This window comes from Strix uralensis, chromosome 26 (genome assembly GCF_047716275.1).
Source record: "Strix uralensis isolate ZFMK-TIS-50842 chromosome 26, bStrUra1, whole genome shotgun sequence".
NCBI classification, from domain to species: Eukaryota; Metazoa; Chordata; class Aves; order Strigiformes; family Strigidae; genus Strix; species Strix uralensis.
Window position 1 is genome coordinate 714,069 of NC_133997.1, and position 14,777 is coordinate 728,845.

Sequence of the window (14,777 nt, forward strand, 5' to 3'; positions counted from 1 at the left end):
CTGCAACCCCCCTCCGTCAGCTGCCTCCCGGCCTGCTCGGACGCTTGAGGGCGTTGGACCTCAAGAGAGGATTTCACCTTGCCCTTGGAGGGGGGTGGATTTGAAGCGCTGAGCCCGGACTTCTGCAGCAAGCCCTTCGGCGTCTCCGAGCGGGTAAAGCACAAAGGTGGTGTCAAGCAAACTCACATCTCCACGCAGACTTAAACCAACAGCACGTCACAGGCAATCAGAGTCGCTGACTTGAATGTGCAAATACCGGGAGCAACCAGACTTCAGGGAGTCGGAGAAACCCACCTTGTATGAATATTCAACTGAACACAGAGAAAACGCTCTACCAACAAGAGAGCCAGACATGAAGGTGAACGGAAAATCTTTACAGCCCAAAGCGCCGATGATCCGACCGGCACCCGAACCAGGGCAGAAAGCTACACAAACCAGCGGGGGAATAAACTCAACGCGCAGCTCTGGGGCTCCTCAAGGTCACCTGCAGCTACAGAAAGACTCCAGAAGCCCGTACTCAAGCCTGGCAGGTAGGCAGAGGACCAAATGGAGTTCAGCCCTTCTGTGCTAGAAAATCATCTGTCTGCCCACATATTCCTTTGTTCCTGAGCTGGCGTTTACAGCAGCTCGCTCTACTTTCTTTTTTTTTTTCCTTTTTTTTTTCCCCTCAAACTGGCAACAGAGAACAAAAACCCAGCGTTACATAAATCATTTCAGCTATCTGAAAAAAGCAAGCGACTGAGAGGATACATCTACCGGTTAGCTCCTTGTTTCCTTTGAACCATCTGATGGTGGTGGCTGGTCTGCTGGCCATGGCAGTGCAGTTCAGCTCAATCTCTTCTCCCTCCACGGCGATTTCTTTCTGGATATCAATTACCAAATTGCGTGGCGGAACTACAATGAGAAAACCAACACAACACATACGTGATGAAAAAACCATTTTTTGATCACTAACACCAGACAAAACCTTCAGAAAAACCCATAAAATCTACTAGAGGGGAACTAGCCACCAGCATTTATTTGATCTTTCAATCGATCCAATCCTTTCATAGGCGGTCTCACGGTAATCAGAGTAAGCGCTTTCACTCTCCACCTAACAATCATTGTAGTTTCGCAAGTTATTACTTATCAAATTTGTAACTTTCTGTTCTCCCTTGCAGGCAGGCGCCGTGCCAGGAGCAGCTCTAGTCTTCCGCGCTACTCAGTTGTGTATGTTGCTATTTAAAACTACAGCTCGACTCGGTGCGCGCTTCTTGACTCCTGACAAGGAGAGGAGACACAAAAGCTGACATTTGGAAGCGCATTACTTACCGTGCCTCGAACCTCGTGAGGCAGCTCCTCTCTCCTGCTGTTCAGCTTCCAGCCTCAGCCGCAGGGCGTGGAAGCCGGCCAGCAAACATCAAGCTCGTTTAAGATGCTCAAGGAGCTGCTGAGCGCAAGGGCCAGGGTGGGAGGGCACCACCCTCACAGCAACACCGCGTCCCCCGTCGCACCACCACAGACCCAGCACAGAACCACCCCCGAGGGGGCTGAGCGCCCGCGCCGCACCCCGCGACGGGCATCTGCATCACACGGCAGGTCCTTAGCACAGCAACTTGCCCTTCTCCCCAGACAGGTACCTCCTTCTAGAACACTGAGCTGGAAGGCTGTACTCAATGAAAAATAACCCAGTGCTACTCAGAAACAGGCTACAACTTCAGGGGGACAATGGCCACGGCAGCCCCGCCCAGAGATGTGACAAAAGGGCTTAAAAATTCAACACGGAAAGAAGGATTCTCTTCCCCATGGAAGCACCCATAGCTAGTGAGGCAAAAAACAGAAAAAAAATGAACATCAAGAGTCCGTACAACACTGAGATGCAGTTTCAGAAAAAACCCAGAAATTCCAAAGGAAACTCAACCTTGCTCTGATCAATATGATTAAGCAACTGCATAGTTCAAATGTGACTAACACGTTTTTGAGCTAATGAAGAACAAATATGTATAAATACCATCCAGATGATCAAATGGACTAATTAGTCACTTGTGGCTTTTCTCTAAAAAGAACAGAATGGGCTACATATTTGAGATTTTCACATGTTCCAATTAAGCATGAATAAATCTACATATCGTGTCACAGAAGACATTAAAGTACACAGGAGAGAGGGGGAAGCTGCTAAAGCAATCGTGAAGCTCCCGAATACTGACGGCAAAGGACACTCCCAGCTTTGCTCGGCTCCCTGAAGCAAGTGTCGTTGGGAGCAGATCGGCAAACGGGCTCTTTGAGAGAGCCTAAAATATACCGAAGTCTGAGCGATGGCCACGAGACCTTTGGTGGGGAGCGCACTCCTAGGGGCAGCCGTACCCCGACACGGAGAACCACTCCTCCACCCCAGCTCATTTTTAATCCTAATTAGGGAGTCGATAATACTGAAGACAGGAAAGACGCGCTATCCGTGGCGTGATGGTACCTGATCTCTCCGTCCAAGTGCTAGCTAAGGTAAACAGTCCCCTCCTCAGCCTTCTACAAATAAACACCCATTGCCCTTGCCTGCTCTGCGAGCTGAGGTTTGGCCCAAGGTGAAGGGAATGGACGTCGGGGAGAGGTCTTCTCCAAAAGCACTGAAGTACAAGGCAAGAAAACGGACTTTCCCCTGAATTCTGAAGCACAATTCATATTTAAGAAAAACCCCAGCAACCCCAACAAAAAAATGCATTTTGTCTCCCACTTGAAAGACAGGCAGTGCTGGTTTATAGGTGAATAAAGAAGTACTATTATTTCCAACACCTTCTCAGCGTTGTTAGCAGTGAAATGGAACCCAGCAAACTGTGTCTGCATGGTCGGAGAGAAGAGCTGGGGGGGAGCTACAGATCCTGGAAAATGCACTAAAACTTTGAAAATGTTGATAAATGTAATAGCTACAGTAGAGCTGCCTATGAGCATCATGTATAAAAACTTAAGAACCAAATCTCATTAGACAGAAGGAGGAAGATTCAAACTGATCAGCGAGTGAGAGCTCGCGTGCAGTCGCCCTCAGTGACTCAGGTTCTCCCATGAAGAGTCTCACAAGCGGCTGCTCGGCTGCAGGAGCAGCCCCGGGAGCACGAGCCGCTGCCCCTGGAGCCAGCGTCGCTCGGCGGCCGCACGTGCCCTGTGGCGCCGGGGGAGCGCAGCGAAGGCGGGAGCTCGGCTGGGCCGCGCCTCAGCGTATCTGGGGGGGCAGAACGAACCTGGCTCTGCAAACAGCCATCCGCGAGCAAACGAACTGCGTCAAACGAGCGCTGGCACTCGCGCACATGTGAGACAAATCTGCGCTACAATTAAGAGGAAGCTCTCGCTGCCCGTTAGATGAGCTCAGGTTCCACTGGATGAGTCGACTGACAAACACGCGCAAACTCACAACGGCAGGAGGTCCGCCAGCGATGCTCTTAGTCATATCTGCCCTTAAGGAATATCGTAGATGGGCAAAGATGCTGTCGTTGGTTATTAAGATGTAATCTCTCAAACCCCCCAGTTTTGGAAGGAAAGATTCAGCGTGTGATCAGAGCGGTCTGATTACTGAACACACAGAATTCATGAACTGAACAGCTCTACCGTGCTACGAAGCATTCACGTTAATTTATTTTCCCTCTGCATGTCAGATAACTATTGAAAGACATTTTCCACAGCTTCTACTGTCTGGCCGACTTCTTTCTCACTTCACTAAATGAGACGCAACCACTGCAACTTCCCTTCTCCCTCAGGAACGTGCCTTCTGCGCCCTCGAGAGCACCGACGAGGCGGAGGAGGGCGAGTCTGGCGTGGCTGCCGCCGTCCTGCCAAGCCCTGGGCCAGACACGTGCTCCTGCCGGGATGGGGCAGGTCCGCCCTTGCCCAAAAAGCCGAAGGATGCACTCGGATCCTGTTCCAGAGCAGCGACAGCACTAACGACTAATCCTGGCAGGCTGTCTGCAAACGACAGCGGGTATTACACCCCGCTCTGTAAAGAGCAGGAAAACCTTCCCCAGAGACCTGCCCAGGTAAGAGAGAGGCTTGGAACTGGAGAAGCCCTCACGCTTACGCCTCTGCTATTCTCTGAAGCCAGAAATTGTGGGTGAACAAGGGGAAAACCCAAGAATTACACTAAATACAATGTGACCTACACAGAGAGGCTCAGGGTGCAACCGGGGACACCTGGCAGGGAGGAGGGAATGTGCGGGCGCTGCCGTGCCACCGGCCAACCCGCCGGCCACCCCTGAAAATCCTGCGTCTGCGGGCTCAGGCCCCAGGCTGCACTGAGCGCCCGCGGGGCTGAGCCGGTCTCGGGCGGGAGAGCCCACGGTGTTCGGACCATGCTGCGCTTCCCCGCTGCTGAGCCGCGGCCCGCTGGGCTGCCCCGAGCTCCCTGAACGCCGCGCGGAGCCCGGCCCGCTGACCCTGCGCCCCCAGCGACCGCGAACCTCCCTGCAAGCACCCATCGGGTCCTTACCGAGCACTGTGATGGTGGTGTAGATTTCCTGGGGGGGATCAGTGTAGAGCTGGCAGAAGTACCTTCCTTCATCCGAAATGGAGACGTTTGTCAAGGACACTCGGAGCTCACTGTTGGAGAAGTTCACCAGCTGGAACCTGCTGTCCTTCAGCGCTGTGGAGCAAGCACAGCCTCAGCGACCGCCGGCAGAGGCGCAGCGGCCCCTCTCGCCACACAACAACGTCCAAGGCCGACGGAAACAGCAGCAGCACCTGGACAAGCCCCCCCGGCTCCTGACTGCAGCTGCCACCCCGCTGCTTACCTTTCAGTCTGGGCCTAGAAAACGTTTCTGTTCTGAGATCATCACAAAGAATTGACCTCAGCAAATCACCGGGCACAGCACCAAATCTTTGGGCACGGTTTTATTATCAGACAGCCTCAGATGTGTCAGTAAAATGCTTATTGTGAAAACACACTTCTACGTGAACCTGTTTCTGACTGTATACCGCCAGTGGACTAGGGGCAGCGTGAAAGATAAAAGAATTGGGACAAGTTGAGTTTAAAATTTGTTTCCTGACCACAACGCCTACCCAAACTCTTTCATGAATTTGGAAACAGAGCCTTGTCAACCTGCACCAGCTCCTGCCCGTTTGCATCGTTAGATTCCGCAACGCCCGGGCAGAGCACGTGCCTGTCGAGCGTCTCCCCAGTGCCGGGCACAAGAAGCGCCGTGTCCCGGCCCCGCAGTGACATTAACACAGACAATCTGAAGCGTTTCATTGCAGCCACCGTGCTCGGGCATTGTCACAACAGGAAACAAAGCCAGACTCATTCACCGGTCATGGCACTGACGGGAGATTTTGTTTTGGTTATAAAGAAGCGGAGATTGTCTTGAAATTTTCAGTCTTCGAAGCGCACAGATTACCTCTGAGAACATTGCACTGTCTCGGCATTGCCCTATTCAATTTGTTTGTGTCAGCTAAATATTTGGCACTCAATTGCAATTCACCCTGAATTACTACAATCAATTCCTATTGCAAAGTAAGACGGTCTGACTTTTAAAGGGGACCATCAAGGTTTCCATTAAGGAGAAAGATTATGATTGCCTGTCTCATCTACCCTCTAAAGAATTGACTAAACTTTCAGTGTCTAGCATTACATTAAAAGAAGAGATCTCCGCAAATGCTTTCTCCTGAGCACCGAGCGAGGCACAGGGAAAGTTGTTATCAAACAAGGAAAGACAAAACTTACGTCTGAAATCTCTGAAATAAATGGTTTGTCGGTTGGGATTCAGGAGCTGAATCACCGAGTCGTCGCTGTTCTTGACGCGGCAGCTGATGGTGGCGACGTCTCCCTCCACCACCGTCACGTCTTCGGTAACCAAGTTCTGACCGTCACCTTCAAGAGAGAGCAAAGACCCAACAGCAGAATCAGAAGCGACGTCAGCAAGTGGCACCTGGAAGTGAAAAGCTCCAGTGCTGTCGCGCGCCCCACGCTCTGCTGGAACGGCAGAGCCCATCTGCTCTGCCACAACGCTCCTGGGCTTTTCACCTGAGCAGCTGAGGAAGAACCGGTGCTTTGTGCTGGGGGAATGGGGGCGGCAATGGGGCAATAACGCCCCGGCGCCTCCGGTTAGGCACCACCGGGACCCTTTTACCCCCCCGCAGTGACTACACCAACATGCCTTGTGCAGCCAGATTTCTGCTGGGGCTGGGAGTGATTTCAGTGCTCGGACACAATTAACCTGCACGACAAACACTCAAAACAGCAATGCCAGGGAAGACAAATATGGATCCTCCCCCCCTCTCCCGAATGGCACTGGCCACCACTAAATTAAAGAGGAGTAGTTGGAAGGGAACAGAGGAGAAAGGACTCCTCCATGGGTAACTGTTTGTGAAATGACCGCTGTACGGCCTCATTACGGACCGCGCTTTTTAGTGCAAAGAAGCCATTTTATCCCAGCACCGTCTCTCTGCCGTATTTTAAAGCGTGACCAAAGGCAGAGGACGAGGGAAAGATCTCCCTGGCCGCCACACACCCCTCCACGCTTCAATGCGCGTTACCGGCCTCAGGGGAGCAAGTTCCTCGCCACACGCGCGGAAATGGCAGAAATTCGCTTCCTCTCTCAACAGATGAATTTTGTTAAATTACCTCGAAAGAACAATTCGCTGTAAGAAGCATTTATCCTTTGACTTGAGTAGAGAGACTTTAGGGAACCAGTTTTTACTCACTCTGTGTAATCAGTAGGCGCTATTAATGTCCAGAGGCAGGAAAAAAAGAATTTGATGCAATTATGCCGTGGGAGCCTTGTAATCATTTACAGGTCATCACCTCCCAAACTCTCCTCCTAATGAATCGAATCATTACATCACATGCACGCTGAGAAATTTGCTTCACATGTTGAAGAATGCAGAGGATGGGAATTTGAAAAAAAAGGCCTTTGCATTTCAATTCTTCCATAACTAGCGGGAATCTCGTCAAGACTGGCAAGCGAGCGGGAGGAGTGCGGAGCCACGGCAGGGCCGGGGACAGCATCCAGGGGACACTGGCCGGGGGAACGCTAATCGGGGTCCCTCTGGGTAACGGCTTGGGCCTGCTGTCAAACCACACCGGCCTTGGGGAGCAGGAGGCAAAGCGAAGTGGGAGCAATGTCGAACGTTGATGGCCAAAGTGCCACGTGAAGCGAGGGAACGCGGGCACTGGCCATGGGCACTGGCCACGGGCACTGGCCACAGGCTGGCTGGCCTGGAGAAGGCCTCTGCAGATTAAGAGCCGCCTCTGCACAGAGAGCGGCGGGGACAGTCCAGCTGCCAAGTCAGCCCTGAAAACACAAACACAAGGACTGGATAAAGTCTGCAAGCAGTACAGCTGGGGATGTTACTTATGCTCGAGTCTTCCTCTCGTCCTGCATTCTCTCTGTTTTTCCTTCATTCTTTCTGACTTGCATTTATTATTTGACAGGCCTTGGAAATAAATGTTTGACAAAAAGTTTGCATCGTTTGGAAAGAAAGAGATTGATAAACCGTCAGACACCTTTCCACACCTGACGGCACCGAGCTGAGGCCTGCGCACATTCTTCTGCGCTCCTGGTACAAATTCCCTTTCTCCAGATTGATGAACTTTAAACAGCAACGTGAAAAGTTGTTATTGAACAGGGTAACACCCGTAACCCGAGAAGGGCCCCCGGGCCCACTGCGAGAGGTGCCGAGAGCGAGGCAGGGACGTCTGCCTGGCTCCTACCCCACTTTCTGCCCTGCCCCGTGTGCCCCCTGCACTCGGGGACCCGTGGCCCAGGCCCCGGCCGCGCAGACCCCGGGGCTCTCACCAAAGAGCCACAGGCCCCCCCGCACCGCAGCAGCGCAGAACTCGCCCTCCGCAACCCCGGGCAGGCGCCAGCGTAAACCACCTACAAATACCTCAAAAGCAGCGCAAGCGAAAATATTAAACGCGACTAACTGCTCCTGGGGAATAATTTTATCAAACCCATTCAAAACAAGGTTCTTGCACAAGGATCAGCTTGATATGTTCTCATAAACGCAATATTCACTACAAATCATTAACAAAGCTATTAAGATTCGATTTCCATCTAAGCAATTATTGCTAGCATATTTTTTTACATTTACTTTAAAAGACTCAATCCTATTTTCAATTCATTAAACTGTTCCTTGCATTTACTGAATTTTACATCAGCTTAGAAGCCTATTTGAATTAATAAGAATTACAGTAGAAGTAATTTAGAAATAAATTATTTGAAGTTCAAGCCACTGAAGCTTTTCCTGCCGGGATGCTGCTACATTAAGCCCGCTGAGCGCTGCCTTTAGAAGTCCAGCTTCTCGGTCCAGGCTCCCTCTCAGAAGGCATCGCTTGTCCCCGAGGGCCAGGGCTAACGAGAGGCAGGGGCGCGTCAGGACACGCCGATGCTGTGGTGGGAAGCCGCCGGCGTCTCCCGCCTCACGGGCTTTGCGTGTCTATTCCCAACCAAAGGGCGTCTAATCTGGCCCTTGTCTGCAAAGCTCCTCTCGCTCTGCTGACCTGGATCTGCTGGCTCAGCCCAAAGCACCAGACCCTACTCGTTAACGCTTTGGGTGTCTGTGTTCGTATCTGCTCCCGCTTCTCCAGACAAGGATGTTAATTCCATGAACTGCATCAATTACAAACTCCAAATTAAACAAAAATGCAACGTGAAGTGAGAACTCTTTAGACCCATCTCTGTGTTAACATTTCAGGAAGTTTTTGGTAAATATTTACTGGCAGTATATAAGTATTTTGCAGAGCGTTAAAGTAGACACATTTACAGCATTACAGTGTGTTGTAACAGAGAAGGAAAGACTGGGGGGGGGGGCAGAAAATGAGGTTTATGGACCCACCATAGGATCACAGAAGCTGAGAGAAGCAAAGCAAAGCTACAACTGAAAACCAACCCTAAACCAGCTCTCAATTCGCAATGCTCTGGGGGGCCAGGCACGAGTAGAGTCAAGGGGAAGAGCAGCCCAACACAATTATAGGGGATGGGTTTGCATCTCTTTTAGGGGAACGGACTATAAAAGCCCCCGTGCACTGGCCTCTGATTAGACAGCAGTTCCCTGTTGGTGAGTCCAATAGGAAGCACAAATCCTCTCCCCCGTGTTCGACGCGCACGACAAACGGACTCCAAGACCTGACTTGGAGTCTTGATCGCCTTGAGCTTGAGTCTGAGGCTGCTGTTGAGGGAGGAACATGGGGACAAGAAAGAGGCCAGGTGTCGAGGGCGGCTCGAGGGCGAAGCGCCCCGGGCATGCAGCACGCGTGCGCAGTATCGGTGAGCGGGTGTAACGGCCTAAAGAGGTACCTGCAAGGCAGGGGCAAGGAAAGAAACGCTGCGTGCGCCTCCTTCATTACCCAAAGCAACTCTCTGGCCCCATTTACTAAATCTCTCCGTGCAACGTGAAAACCGTCATCGTATTTCACACTTACTGCAGGGGGGAGTAAGGCCGAGGGACGCAACACTCGAGGAGCGGCTTTGGCTGCAGCTGATGCAATTAATTTTTGCACTTGTCTTTCTGCCTTAGACCACTCCAGTCTTTGCTTTCAAGACTACTAAGACAGAATAGATGAGCAAATCATGTTTCAAACAAGTTCCTCTTAGCTGGACGCAGCCCAGGGACCTCGGCTCATACACAGTGGTCACATTTAAAATCAATTCTTTCTCCACTTGTAGCACACCAAGATAGAGTGAAGCATCAGGGAGAAAGGAGGGAAGGATTAAAAATACGTGTCTGTGAGCACGATTCTTCAATTTCTAACAAAACACGAGCCACAGGTACTCCATCACGAGCAGCGGTGCTGCCGATTCAGCCTACAGGATAGTGACACAAACACTTTCCAAGAAAGAGTAATTTTCATGATACCTGAACTATGTAAACCCATAAACTTAAACAAAATTCCTCTTAATAAATTGAGTGAAAGGAAACAACCCACACAGATACACAAACTCTTTGTTCACGTGCTCGAGGAAAAAAATGGCACGATGATCAATCCACAGAATTAGTGTAATTTGAATGTCAGAACTCATCTATCGGTTTCAGCTAAAGGAACGTGGTGGTGAAATAACCAGTCAGAACTGAGCTCAACATGACGCAGGTTTTGTAACCTCCCAGCGAGGCACCTACTCCAGCAGCTTGGTCTCCTTGTTGTTACTTCTCTTCCCTGAGCAGTTTCTACGCTCTCTCCATCCATCACGGAGACAGCATCCCCTTAAAATAAACCTCATGACCCATCTTTTCGGGACAGCTACAGGAACCAAAGAGACTTCTTGTTGGGATCAGATACAGGAGCCTCGCAGAGTAGGAAAAAGCAGCAAATTGAATCACCACTTAATTTGTCTGCAGATTTGCTTCAAAGAGGGAAAATAGAACTGACAACGTGGTGCTGGAAGAAGTTGCTGGAGCTTGGTGCATCTGGTCTCAAAGTCTTGAGTGACTCTTTTAAAAAGCTACAGTCGTCACACTTGAACTTTGGAGAAGAATGGACAATCCACGCTAATTGCGCTGGCAAGAAAAGGCAATCGCTTTTTACAGAGTTAATTTCATAACAGCTTTTCATGGGCAGAAGAATGGTAACAATTTTAGATCAGGCTGTCTACAAAATACACGTACGCACGCGAGCACGCGACGTGGCTCCCATCGCACGTGAACGCTGCTGCAGCCGAACAGCTCCTCCGCCAGCCGCAGAAGGGATCGGGGCCGTGACGCTTAAAAACACCAAGAACCCGTCTGTGTTCCCCGCTGTGTATTTGAAGTACAGAGAGATAGGGATGTTGTCATCCGCTTGCCTAAAAAAGCTTATTGTGAGAACTTCAGTGCGCAGGGAAGAGCTGGCTGCTCCTTGCACCCGAGCATCATCCCTACTGGAGACCCTCCGAGGCCGCGGAGTCTGGAGCCACATGTGGGCACCTCCGAACAGTTCTTTTAATCTGATCCTCAACCCCAGAGAAAAGTTTTGTTTTCCACCAAGACTTACAAGTACTGTTCTGAAATGGCAACCTTCCCTTCAAATGAGATGTAATTACCAGTTTTGTGACCCTGAGTCAAGCATCTCTGAGATCTTCCTGTGTTCAAGTAGCTCTTATCCTCTCCTGAGCATCTTCTCCGTGGCCAGCAACAGACTCGGTCTGGCCAAGACCCAACTCTGCTTCTCGTGGCAAAAAGCTCCATAAACTGTAACGGTGTCAAACAAATAGAATTCCAGGATTTTTCAAGCTTGTTCGCTGCGCAGGTCCGTCACCTTCGACACGTGGTGGTTAAGTTTTGCCCGCGAAAAGCCCCGTTTACTGAGCACCAAGAGCTGCAGCAATGCGTTGCCCCACGGCCTCAGAGCCGAACGGAACAGACCCCGCTGGCATGACGGCAACAGAGGGGGATATCACAGCTCCGCTCTCGACACAGAGATTACAGCAAATCGATACGGCAACGGCCACCTTGGACTAACGTGTTTACTTTCAAATTTAGTGTGTACTATTCTTTCCTTACCACTACAGCTAGCTTTAAGAGAATCGCTTTAAGGAAGGACGCTGCTGAGGGTTCTGTTGTTACCAGCTTTGGCATCACCCGATGATGCTAAAAGCATCAGCTCCCGTTTAGGGGAAGAAAAGGAGGGGTGGGTGGACTTAACATTCACAGAAACTATTCCCAGAACATCAGTATCGTGGATCTGTAAAAACTCAGGTACCACCGAGCAGTAACGAAGCGCGTCGCCGATGGAGGAACGGCCCCTGGACGACGTGCAACGCCTCCGACTCGCCAAGCAGAGCCCAGTTCTGCACAAAGGTCTTCTGTCCTCTTCTCACAGGCTCTACCCCGCCTCTGCAGCAGCAGGGACCTGTTTCCCCTCGGACTCAGCACGTGCTTCAGCGGGCGCACGCGGGGGTGAAAGCCTCCAGCGCCTTCCACAGCCACGCACCCGGCCGGGCAGACGACTCCCTTCCCCGGCTCTCGCCAAGCTGCAGCTCACGCTTCCCACTGAATTACTCTCCGTGTTTCAGAGAGAACCTGCAGGATTGTGCTAAAAATTACTTATTGTGCGGAGCATGTTTCCGTTACGAAGCACACACTTCAGAAAAATATACTGCAAATTCAAGCAAGTTGCACACAGCTATTAAATTTGTGGAGAAAAAAATGCTACAGCCACCTTTACAGCTTTTCTTGCTTAAAGAGTAAGAATAAAAGATGACAATAGCTGGGAATTGACACCAGAGGCTGTATTTACTTTAAACAGTTGTGAGTTCCTGCGTGATGAAATGGAGTTGGGGAATTCTTTCTGCTGGTTTGTAACCAAAGCGGTACAGAGATAGCGAAGGGACGTGAAATCCTGCTCCAGCGCGGCAGCCGGCTCGCTGCTGGTGGCCCACAGGAGAGCAGCTCCTCTGCTGATTCACGCTCCCCCGCGTTACCAACTGCCTGGCTGCGGCGGCTGCCGGGGGCCAGGAGCTGCCCCTCGCCCCCAAGTCCAGGCGTTTCCGAAGGGCCGACGTAAGAGCGAGCGCCAACGGGGCTGGGCCCACGTGCAGTACAACACCCGCCCGAGCAAACGCGTCAGCCCGCGCTCCGCCCCGCAAGCCGACTGAAATACTTCTTCGCATGTTAAGGACAAAAACCTTATGCACCTTTGGCCAAAAGCTTTGTCAGGACAGAGCATTTCCCGACTCCCCAGCGCCCACAGCCACCGCCTCACCCCCTCCCCTCGCTCTGCTGCCACTGCCAGCACCCCCATCAGCGCGGATTTATGACCTGTCACTGTGCTGGGATTGGATGTCAGGCTCGTCTTTCTATTACCCTGACATTGATGGATACAATTCCCTGGCCACGCATCGCCTGTCCCTTCAGAAGCGACCGGCAGCAGGTGCTGAGGATCAATACCGATCCGATCTGGCCCTGACTGGGGGGGCCACGGCCAGTGGGGCTCCCGGGAACCAGGGGGAGGAATCTGGCACAGCCTGCAGCGCCAGCACTGGCTCCGGCAACAGAGCCTGCTGTTCTGCGAATCTCAGGTTTTTATTCCAAGTTTCTAACCAAATCCTGTGATGGAAAGCCATTTCCAACAATTGCCAGAAATCTGGCCTTTCACAGTACGATCACATTTCAAGCCAACACGTTTGGAGCGTTTGAAGGAAGAATTCTACGAGTCACGCTCGCCACCACGGAGCTTCAGTTGTCTACAAGCACCATTCACAGGCTTTGCTGCCATGGCTGAAAGGGAAAGCTGTTTGCCTGTTTTAGAACTAATTTCTTATCCCACTGGACAGTTGTTAAATAAAAGATGTTGCCACTGCAGCTTTTTATTTTATTTATACCTCTCTATCGCTGGAGGGATGCTCAAACAGTTCAACTAACTTTCCAGAAGCCTAGCTTCCAAGGAAGAGAAGCAGCTCATCTCCTGCTTTAACTCTGGAAGTTGGCGGCCCACTGCCGTGACAATAAAAGGTCACTGGTTAAAGACTGTCCTGCTCTTGTAAGGGCAGAGGTTTGTCCGAGCGTCACCCAAAGGACATCGGTGAGCACTGCTCCTGGGCTGCTGGACGCAGGAGACGGGGAAGACCTTTTTGTGGAAGGGTTTGAGAAGGGGAGGCAGGACGAGGAAGCTGCCCCTGGGAGACGCCAGAGGCTCTGGCGGGGGCTTTCGGGGGACACTAAAAGGGAGAAGCGAGGAAGAGTGCGAAGGAGCGAGCAAAAGGGCAGCCGAGGGCAAAGCTGTGCCCGGCCTCAGAACAAACACAAGGCAGGTGCCTTTCCCTCGTGTCCCTCCTTACACGCAGCCATGATCCGTCAAGGACACCACCTAAAATCCCCCGCTCGGGAGCAGCGTCTGCGCGGGAGAAGCAGTTTGCCACTGTAAGCCGGTCCCAGCAGACTGCTGTCTCCATTCAGTATGTTTAAATAATACTCAATTACGATCAACACTCATTTATTATTAATGTCGCTCTAATACAGAATTCCTTATCTGCATTTTATCTTTCAGCTACATCGCTGTCAAGGACATGCTCAGCCTAGATCTAGGGAAGGAGACCTTGATTAATCCGGAGTTTAAAACACACATGGAATCTCCTCTTTCTGTCATGACTTGTTCCATCAGGAGCTCCAGCCTGACGGGCGGCAGGTTGCTGCAGGTAAGGGGAGGCAGCGGGGGTGACATACTCAGTTTTCACAGACAAGGAGCGCGTTCAGCACATTGACGTTATCAGAACAACATTATTTAACAGCACCTGCCGCCTCCCAGTCATTTCTGCCTCTGCCACGAGGGCTGGAGCCCCCGCCCAAGCCCTGCACACGCAAGGGGAGAGCTGATGCGCGTGCATGTTTGCCCCTGCTCCCCACCTCCGTTCCCGTACCGCAGAGGCTGGCAGCAGCCGCCTGCTGGGGATTTAGCTCGGCGCTGGGCACCCCCCAAGCTGGCAAGCGTGCCTTCGGAGGAAACTCGCCCATCTGCTCGCTCCCCACCCCTCCCTGACTCCGTCAAACCTGCGCCACCCCGGGGCGTGCGTCTGGCGGGGGGGGCTGGGGAGCTGGTGAGGCCGTCAGGGAGCACTCACAGGGACACAAACCCCCCAACCCTTTGTCTCCCGGGCGCTCCCTGTGACCTTCAAGCAGTTTGCTGCTATTAAAGGCCGTTTTGGGGTACACTCCCTTCTCAGACACCCGCTCCGGGCGCGACGCCCACACCCCCAGCACCAGGACGGATGCAGCAGAGCGCTGGGCTTCTCCAGTAACAAGGAAAAGTGTTTCACATCAGATGATGGGTTTCATTTTACTCTAATGAGCAGATATGTCTTATAGCCATACCTGTAACCCATTTCTTGCAGATTTCTTAACATCCTTTT

At 51.8% G+C, this 14,777-nt stretch overlaps 1 protein-coding gene across 6 annotated transcripts in view; it reads right to left on the reverse strand.

Moving 5' to 3' along the window:
* CADM1 (cell adhesion molecule 1) overlaps positions 1 to 14,777 on the reverse strand; it is a 161,343-nt gene that overhangs the window by 46,349 nt on the left and 100,217 nt on the right. For all 6 annotated transcript variants that reach the window (XM_074894860.1, XM_074894859.1, XM_074894857.1 and 3 more), the window contains exons 2-4: positions 5,678 to 5,824; positions 4,448 to 4,600; positions 757 to 894 (exon numbers count right to left, since the gene is read on the reverse strand). In XM_074894860.1, coding sequence (XP_074750961.1) covers positions 757 to 894; positions 4,448 to 4,600; positions 5,678 to 5,824 — 438 coding nt within the window. The remainder of the gene's footprint in view (positions 1 to 756; positions 895 to 4,447; positions 4,601 to 5,677; positions 5,825 to 14,777) is intronic.